Source organism: Priapulus caudatus, unplaced genomic scaffold (assembly GCF_000485595.1).
Source record: "Priapulus caudatus unplaced genomic scaffold, Priapulus_caudatus-5.0.1 Scaffold1897, whole genome shotgun sequence".
NCBI classification, from domain to species: Eukaryota; Metazoa; Priapulida; class Priapulimorpha; order Priapulimorphida; family Priapulidae; genus Priapulus; species Priapulus caudatus.
This window is the reverse complement of record NW_014578958.1, coordinates 1-10,222: the sequence shown is the minus strand read 5'-3', so window position 1 is coordinate 10,222 and position 10,222 is coordinate 1. Positions and strand designations below refer to the sequence as shown.

The 10,222-nt window shown below is 47.8% G+C and overlaps 1 protein-coding gene across 1 annotated transcript; it reads left to right on the top strand.

Moving 5' to 3' along the window:
- Positions 1-4,248: 4,248 nt before the first annotated feature.
- Positions 4,249-9,924, top strand: LOC106817866 (adhesion G-protein coupled receptor G2-like; the record flags this gene model as incomplete). The annotated part of the gene is made up of 5 exons (XM_014822578.1): positions 4,249-4,353; positions 4,608-4,690; positions 5,720-5,843; positions 8,287-8,456; positions 9,894-9,924. Coding segments are annotated over exons 1-5 (414 nt in total), but the record flags the coding sequence as incomplete, so codon positions are not given.
- Positions 9,925-10,222: the final 298 nt, after the last annotated feature.

Below are 10,222 nucleotides of genomic sequence, written 5' to 3'. Positions count from 1 at the left end.
GTCTCTCTGTCTGTCTCTCTGTCTGTCTCTCTGTCTGTCTCTCTGTCTGTCTCTCTGTCTGTCTCTCTGTCTGTCTCTCTCTCTGTCTGTCTCTCTGTTTGTCTCTCTGTCTGTCTCTCTGTCTGTCTCTCTGTCTGTCTCTCTGTCTGTCTCTCTGTTTGTCTCTCTGTCTGTCTCTCTGTCTGTCTTTCTGTCTCTCTGTCTGTCTGTCTCTCTGTTTGTCTCTCTGTTTGTTTCTCTGTCTGTCTTTCTGTCTGTCTCTCTGTTTGTCTCTCTGTCTGTCTCTCTGTTTGTCTCTCTGTCTGTCTCTCTGTCTGTCTCTCTGTCTGTCTCTCTGCGTGTCTTTCTGTCTGTCTTTGTTTCTACCTCTCTCCTTCTCTGTCTCTTTCTCTCTCTTTCACATATACGTACGCACATGCGCCCACACATGCGCACACGCATACACAAACACATGCCCACATACACACGCACGCACACACACACACGCGAATGCACGCACACACGCACGCACGCACGCACGCACGCACGCACGCACGCACTAGTTTCTGTGACTTCTTGCCTCGTGACTTCTTGTTGTCTGCTGCTGAGGTGTCGCGGCCACCTGTGTACAGTAATCTGTGTTGTTGTTGAGTGTGGCTGTGTGCTTTGTTGGCATGACGACAGCGAGGGAGGCTGGGCCGGATGGAGCACGCACGGCGTCAGCGTCGTGTGGTGTAACGAAACGCACGCATACTTCAAGGTCGACCACCTGACGAGTTTCGCCATCCTTGTGCAGACGACTCCAACGTGGGTAAGCATGTAGCACCATCTTGTGTGCGCTATTGGAACCTATTTGTCGCTCCTTCGTCGTTTCTCACTCGCTCTCTCTCTCTTTCTCTCTCTCTCTCTCTCTCTCTCTNTTGTTTCGCGCCAATAGCCGGCGTCTACGGCCGCATATAGCAGCGCATGCATTTTTCTAGATACATATTGTAACCCAAACCCAAGAGGATAGGTTAACCAAAGTCTCGCTATTCTTTTCTGCGGAGGAATGCCCGAGTGAATCACTCGGGCCGGTTTGCTGGTGCGTTTCAGATACTAAACTTCCAAACTGGGTTTATTCTCAACACGAACCTTTCTCCGCTATTCCGGGAACTTACTATGTATTGCAATACTCTGTATTAAACTAATATAACCTGTTACAAAAATTCGAAGTGACGAGCGGCGAATATACTGGAGCGCCATTTCTGTGACCTGTGACGTACTTCGGTTGAAGAGCGGCATTCACCGACCAATCGCGAGGGCGCTGAGTTTGCCCGATCGCTATGCGCATTGGGAAAGTGTACGTCCACAGGTCAACAGAAATTGCGCTCAGTATAATTCGCCGCTCGTCACTTCGAATTTTTGTAACAGGTTATATTAGTTTAATACAGAGTATTGCAATACATAGTAAGTTCCCGAATAGCGCGAGAAAGGTTCGTGTTGAAAAAAACCCAGTTTGGAAGTTCTAGTATCAAAAACGCACAGCAAACCGGCCCGAGTGATTCACTGCGGCATTCCTCCACAGAAAAGAGATAGCGAGACTTTGTAACCCTATCCTCTTGGGTTTGGGTTACATTATTGTATCTAGCATTTTTCATGCGATCTCATGAAATTTCAATGAACCCCGTTCTGTCCCAATAACCCTCACCAAAATATAAAAAAGGTTATATGGGACAGAATTATTCGGTCTACTTGATACTAAACCAATAAATTGTGCCAACATAGTAATTTATAAAATCCGACGCTATTGCATGCACTTCTAGGCTGCTAGTGCTACGCACAGAATGGTACAAAATTATAAAAACTTCTACTCTAGGCCTAGACTAGAGCACAATCACAATGACAATGTCACAATGTGTTGGTTTGGTGACGGGTCACGGTGTCAAGGCCAGCGCAAGCGGAGTAGGCCTAAACAATTAACAACAATCACCAGCATGCTAACGTAGGATCTTATTTGTTTTCTTGGCAATGGTACAGACTTCAGTTTCGTATTTGTCAAACTAAGTATAAAAATTAAAATCTATTACTGCGTGTTGATGAGACTCTTCAGAAACCGTTAAAAACACAGATAATATACACATTTTCAGCGCCGAACAAGTGGTACCACATATTGAAATCAAGTTGCCGTCAAAGGGCCAATACCAGATAAGTAGGCGAAGCCGATTGGTACAGCACTTATCGCGCAGTAGGCGCCATATTTGGTGTAGGCCTACTCGCAAAACTGCGAAAAAGATGCATTGGCGCCTAAAACAACTTTTTTTTATTCATCTCAGCTTAGATAAAGCTCATATATATTATATAAAAATAGGCCACATGCAAAATGTTAAACCCTCCCTGCTGAACTGGAGCTAAGCTATCTGTTCACGCTGAAAAACAGATTGATATGAACATAATAACATCTGGAGGAAATGAATTAAGATTCTTTGAATTTCTTTCATTTATGTACTTATGAAAACATCAATTAGTATATACGTGAAACACCAAGAAGTTTCCCATCTCTGCTTGAGAATGAATTATAATGATTAACTCATTACAAGAAGCTTACAAATAACCGAATTCATAGGATTCTGATGGAGCTATATATATATAATATAACCCTCGTATATATATAGGCCTATTTGGAAACGATAAGTTACCTGGGGCCTGGATCAATCCAATATAACATTCCTCAGCAGGTGTGGTTGTATATATACATATAAAACAAAATTTAATCATGAAAACTGTGAAGTTTGCAATTTAAAAAGACGATATGCAAATTAAGACATGTGATTGAACTAGTGTACCAGCCTGAGCATCCAATTTATGTATGTGCGTATGTATATATTTATGTATTTATGTCATTATCCACGTGTACATTCTATATTACAATCATTTTTAAATTCAAGATTTTAGATAACTATACCAAGAATAATACACAACAAATATGACAAGCACATTATGGTCCTTTGCTACATTGTAGCAGCACTTTCAGCAATCATAATATAATCTCACTCACTCTCTCTCGCTAAAAACTCAATATATATATCGTAAAGGTAAATTTATGTTTGCTTGGATTTCCCGTTTTTACTTTAAAGTGTTTCCGTCAACGGTCTAAGAGGAAAAGTTAACGTTGAGACTAATGTTAAGACTAATTTTGTTTCTGTTAATGAACCCCTAAGTTCCCTTCTGCCTTTATTTTTTATACTAAAATAAATCAGGTTACTATCTAGTTACCTGGTATTGTTTTAACAGATGGGTGGGTATATAGGACCGCTATCGAAATACGGACGAACTAAAGAACTAAATAATAGACAACACACACTTTGTATATCATTTCAAATTCATATCACGGTGCAGTATTTATTCAGAATAATACACAGTTTATCTATGTGTAAATCCATACACTCCTCAACGAACGCATTTGATATCACAATATTTGTTATACACAACTATTTCGTATACATAGAACTGCGCAACATGTCGTTCTATTCGCGTCTAGATGTGCAAATGACTAGCATTGCATTTGTAACCACGACGATAGGGATCGCACACACACACGCACTTGCGCACACACGCGCGCGCACTTGCACACGCACACGCACTTGCACACGCACACGCACGCGCGCGCGCACACGCACACACAAGCGCGCGCACTTGCACACGCACGCACACTTGCACACGCACACGCACACGCATGCACGCACACACGCACGCGCGCGCGCACACGCGCACACGCACACACAAGCGCGCGCACTTGCACACGCACGCACACGTACGTACGTACGCACGCACGCACGCACACACACATATGTATGCATATACATATATACGCGTCACAACCGTATTGCAGCTCTCCTATTCGCACGGTGCGATATAAGTATACATTTTAGTTTACAAATTAAACTGACAATAACAATAATCAAATTACAATAATAGACATAAATATAGGCTTAAGCTTAGGCATCTCTCTTTTTCACTGTCTCACACACAACCTTTCAACGACAAGATACTTAACAAACAATAATCATCATATCCATCCTAATAATCCAAATGCATACAATGAAACTAACATTACACAGGAATTCACAACACAAAGTCACGTGTTATGCAGAATTACAGTCAAGAGATCGCCTTGTCGATCGGTGGCGCCCTCTTTCGTCAGCAATGTCTCGCTCACGCTATATCTGAAAATTCGCATGCGGGACATAACGTAAGTAGTAATAACAATTGCATTATATATGTCCCTCACCGGTTAGCTCGTATCCTGGCGGCTACGGCTCCGACCACCGCTGCTTCGTGTCCTACGAGAACAGCTTCATCTGGGTGTTCGTCGGTCCCATACTCTGTCTCATGCTGGTGAGTCACGTCGTCATGGCGACGGATCACGCCTCTGTTGCTATGGTGTGCGTATCCCAATCTCACCACAGAGATGATAATTGATGCTATCTGATACACTGAGCTCTATATAATAACAGTTATTATAATATTAGCAGGAGTCTATCAATATTGATAGACTCCTGATATTATACAACTCAGTGGTCTGATGTTATATGTACGCAATGTGCTGACATCTAGCGGTTGCTTATGGAGATTTATTGTGTTTATTACAGGCTGTCTTCACAGTGTTGGTTATCACTATATGTAACGTCAACCTGCCAGCGATAAAAAACAAGGACCACATGTACGAGCTGAGGTAAGAGGAAACGAGAGAACATTAGTGCACTCTCATCCCTTCTTCTACTCTCTCTTACATATCTCTACTATTTTTCCTCATCATCTTCTCTATCACGTCTTACCGCTCCGTTATTCTCCCCCTTAATATGATGAATTCGGTCAGTATATATACAGTAGAAGAAGTAGAGATCTCTCTGCTTGTTTCTGCTACATTCAACTGATGACTCGTTATCTATTGCTACCTTTATCGAACACAATCTATCGCTACTTCTATCGATCACGATCTATCGCTACCTCTATCGATCACGTTCTATCGCTACCTCTATCGATCACGATCTATTCGCTTACTCTCTATCGCAACACGTCATTTATCGCTACCTCTATCGATCACGTTCTATCGCTAGCCTCTATCGATCACGTTCTATCGCTACCTCTATCGATCACGATCTATCGCTACCTCTATCGATCACGATCTATCGCTACCTCTATCGATCACGATCTATCGCTACCTCTATCGATCACGATCTATCGCTACCTCTATCGATCACGATCTATCGCTACTATCTACCGATCACGATCTATGCGTACCTATTATCGATCACGATCTATCGCTACTACGATCACGATCTATCGCTACCTCTATCGAATCACGAGTCTATCGCACCTCTATCGATCACGATCTATCGTTACCTCTATCGATCACGATCTATCGCTACCTCTATCGATACGATCTATCGTTACCTCTATCGATCACGATCTATCGCTACTCTATCGATCACGATCTATCGCTACCTCTATCGATCACGCATCTATCGCTACTCTATCGATCACGATCTATCGCTACCTCTATCGATCACGATCTATCGCTACCTCTATCGATCACGATCTATCGCTACCTCTATCGACTTCATGATGTCATCTTCTGACGTCACATTCTGATGAAAATTTCTCGAAGGGAGATCGAAAATTTTTCGAAAGTAAGTTATTAATTTCATGGATTTAACACGAGGTAAATTACGAATTCATGATGACGCTTGTCTGTGTGCAGGAGCATGTTGCGGGGATGTGTGTTCCTGCTGCCCCTCATTGGCGTACCGTGGCTGTTTGGTATCATGTCGTTCACCGAGGAGGCGGCCTTCCTCATCATTTACGTTCTATTCAACTCCTTGCAAGTAAGTGACAGCTCGCTGTAGGGGGGGAACGGGTATTTTTCGGGACGCGCGGATTGGCCATTTTATTTACCGTGCGGAACTGGAGAAATGTCATATAAATTTTTCGTGAATTCGGGCACAGAAGTCCTTCGTACGTGGAAAGACCAAACTAAAATTGCTTCTGGATCTGAAGAAAATTGTTCAATATCGTGGCGATCTCAATTTCTGCGTTAATTTTTGATTTTAATTTTTTTTTAAATTTTTTTTTTTGCGCTTAATTAGATTTATGTAGAACCCCACGTATAAATAATAGTATGTAAACTATTAGTATTTATGTAGTGTTTGAAAACCTAAACTACTGAATTTCCTGGGAACTGAGAATTGGGATTTTATTTTACTGGGAACTGGGATATGGAGTGTTTTTTTTGCTGGGAAAGTGGGAATCTACTCCCCCCCCTTCCCCCCTCTAGTGTGTGCGATAGAGTCCATTAAAAAAACGTGGAGTCCATTAGTCTCCATGAAAAAAACTGTCGTCAGTACATGTATTTGTATCTGAATTCATGCAATAAAGATGCAATAATAATAATAATAAAATTATTTCCATCATTTATTTCTATCGTCAAGAGTCTTTCTCGTCATGATTTCTTTCTAGAGTCAATTATTTCTATATTAAGGGACTCTAGTGTGTGAGTGAGTAAAACGCCCCCATGCGTGTGCTAACAACATTACTGTGTGTGATGTAAACGCACGCCCGTGTGTGTGATATAGCCAGGAGTCCATCAATATTGATTGCGTTGCTGTGCGTCCTGCGTGCGTGCGTTCGCGTGCGTGCATGTGTGGTGTGGTGTATATAACGAACATTTGTCCGTGCGTGTGCGTGCGTGCGTGCGTGCGTGCGTGCGGTGTGCTGGTGTGTGTAATATAACGACAGAAGTCCGCGTGTGTGTGCGTGAGCATGTGCGTGTGTGCGTGCGTGCGTGCGTGCGCTGCATCGTGTGCGTGTGTGCTGCTAATAATAAGAGCGAATGTTCCGTCGCTGTGTGTGGTGTGTGTGTGTCGTGGGCGTGTCGTGGTACCCTCCGTGCGTGTCCAGGGCCTGCGTTGCGTGCGTGCATGTGTGGTGTGTGTAATATAACACATGTCCGTGTGTGTGCGTTATGTGTGTGCGTGTGTGTGTGTGTGCTAGTGCGTGCGCATGCTATGCATGTGTGTGGGTGCTAATATAACGACATGTCCGTTGTGTGTGTGTGTGTGTGCGTGCGATCGTGGTGCGTGCGTCGCGCCCGGCAGCGCGTGCATGCTGTGCGTGGTGTGTTGTAAATATAACGACATGTCCGTGTGCGTTGTGGTTGCGTGCCGTGCGTGCCGTGCGTGCGTGCCGTGCTGTGCGTGCGTGCGTGTGTGGGTGTGTGTAATATAACGACATGTCCGTGTGTGTTGCGTATGTGTGTGTGTGTGCTGTGTGCGTGCGTGCGTGCGTGCGTGCCCATTGTGATGCGTGTGTGTAATATAACGACATGTCCATGTGTGGTGTGTTGTTGCGTGCGTGCGCGTTGCGTGCGTGCGTGGTAGCGTGCATGTGTGGTGTGTGATATAATATAACGACATCCATGTGTGTGTACCGCAGACTGTGTGTGTGTGTGCGTGCGTGTGCGTGCGTCGTGCGTGCTGCAGTGCCGTGCGTGCATGTGTGGCTCGTGTGTAATTAACGACATGTCCGTGTTCGCGCGTGCGTGGCGCTGCGTGCGTGCGTGCATGTGTGGTGTTGTGATATAAAGGACATTGTCCATGTGTGTGTGTGTGTGTGTGCTGCGTGCGTGCCTGTGTGCCGTGCTTGTTGCGTGCGCTGCATGTGTGGTGTGTGTAAATCATAACGACAGTCCATGTTGTGTGTGTGTGTGTGTCGTGTGCGTGCGTCGGTGCGTGCGTGCGTGCTGCAGTGCGTGCGTGCTGTGCGTTGCGTGCATGTTGTGTGTGCTGTAAATATAACGACACTGTCCTGTGTGTGTGCGTGGCGTGCGTGCGTGCGTGCGTGAATGTGTGGTTGTGTGTAATATAAACGACATGTCGTGTGTGTCCGTATGTGTGTGTGGTGCGTGCGGTGTGCGTGCGTGCTGCGTGCTTGCTGCGTGCGTGCGGTGCGTGCGTGCTGCTGTCGCTGTGTTGGTGTGTGTAATATAATGACAATGTCCGTGTGTGTGTGCGTGGGCGGTCTGGGTCTTGTGTGCGTGCGTGCGTGCGTGTCCGTGCGTGCATGTGTGGTGTGTGTATATACACGACATGTCCGTGTGTGTGCGTGCGACGTGCGTGCGTGCGTGCGTGCGTGCATGTGCAATGCGGGTGTGTGTGTAGGTAATATAACGACATGTCCGTGTGTGTTGCGTGTGTGTGCGTTGCGTGAACGTGCGCTGCGTGGTGCATGTGTCCCGTGTGTGTAATATAACGCATGCTCGCTCGCTCGCAGGGCTTCTTCATGTTTCTCTTCCTCGGACTCGGCTCGCCACAGTTCCGCGCCATCATATGCACCTGCAGGAAGGATGAGGAAGCTGAGAAGGCCGAGGATGACCTCAGCGTCACCGACTCGACAATTGACAGCAGACGATATAGCGCGTCCTCAAGCGAAGCACCGGCCTCGTAAGTGTGAATTCATAGTTTATCTTGTGTTAAGTCAAGAAATGCAACTTACTATCGAAATTTCCCGAAGGGAGATCGAAATTTCGATAGCTAGTTCATTCTCTTTGAGTTTCAACACAAGCATAAATATGAATTTCATAGTATTCAACGAGATCCAAGTGAACTTATTGTCATTGACCACACTTCAGAGACGTTCACTCGTTTAGAACTGTAGCTGTCGCGGTCCTGCCTGGCGCCATCTGGTGGTCATCGTCTTGCTGTTGCTGTGTCACGTGTGTGCGTGCATGCAACGCGGACCGGGCGTGCGTTGCGTGCGTTGGCGTTGCGTCGGTGCGTTGGCGGACGCGATCGTTGCAGGCGACGTGTGTGGTGCGGCTGGGCCGGCGTTGCGTGCGTTGCGCGGCGGCCGGCGTGCGGTGGCGGCGAGCCGGCTGTGCGTGCAGGCGGGCCGGGCGTGGCGTGCGTGTGTGCGGGAACGTTGTGTGCGTGGCGAGCGGGCGGCGGTGCGTGCCGTGCGTGCGGCGGCGTGTGTGCGTGACGGGCGGGCCGGCCGTGCGTGCGTGCGTGCGGGCGGACGTGTGTGCGTCGGCGGGCAGGCCGGCTGTGCGTGGCGTGCGTGCGGCGGGACGCGTATGGCTGCTTGCGTGCGTGTGTGCGTGCGGGCGTGCGTTGCGTGCTCGCGGACTGTGTGTTGGCAGGCGGACGTTGTCGGCGCTGCGGGCTGGGCCGGCGTGCGTGCGTGCGAATGGGGGGCGGCGTGCGTGAGTGCGGGTATCCATCGTCCATGGCTGTGCCTGTGCGCTGCGTGCGCTGACGTGCGTCGGTATGGATGGTGCGTGGTGATGCGGGTATGCGTCGCGTGCGTGCGTGCGGGTATGTGTGCGTGCGAGCGGGCGTGCTGTGGCGTGAAGTGAGTGCGGGTAATGCGTGCGTGCGGGCGACGTTTGTTCCGTGCGTGCGTGGGAAGTGCGGGTATGCGTGCGTGCGGCGCGGTCGTTATGTTCATGCGTGCGGTGGTGCCTGGGGCGGTCTTTTGTCGTCGTGTCCGTGCGTGAGTGCGGGTATGCCGTGCGTGCGCGGCGGTCGTTTGTTTCATGCTGTGCGTGCCGTGCGTGGCGGCGACTTTGCGTGCGTGCTGAGTGCGGGCGTCGACTCGTTTGTTCATGCGGCGTTGAGCGTGCGGCGTGCGGTCGGTTCGTTTGTTCGTGCCGTGCGTGCGGCGCGATGCGTGGTGTCGGGCGCGTTGCGTATTGCTCGTGGTTGGTGGTGCGGTCGGTCGTGTCGGTGGCGCGTGCGGTGCGTGGTGCGTGCGTGCGCTGGCGTGCGGTGCGTGCAGGCGACCGGGTGTGAGTTTGTCAGGTTACTGCGTGCTTTCTGTGAATTGATGATGGTTTGAATGATTGTACATTCACATTACCATTTCACTTTTACTTTTAGAAAGAGGACGTTCCCAAGAAGCCACCAAAATGTAAGTATCACTGTAGCCATGGCAACATCTACAGATTAGTATTGCTTCATTAATGACTGATGCCTTTACTGCAATCTAGCTGTTATCGCACAATCAGTGTGTGTAGATGTTAAATAATAACTATCCATAGTACAAAATCGATATCACACTATTAATAAACATAAATAAACAAATAAATGTGTGTGTGTGTGTGTGTGTGTTTCGTGCGGGCGGGCGTGCGTGCGTGCGTGCGTGCGCTGCGTGCGTCGTCGTGCGTGCGTGCGTGCGTGTGAGCCGTCTCTCGTGTTGCTGTGTGCAT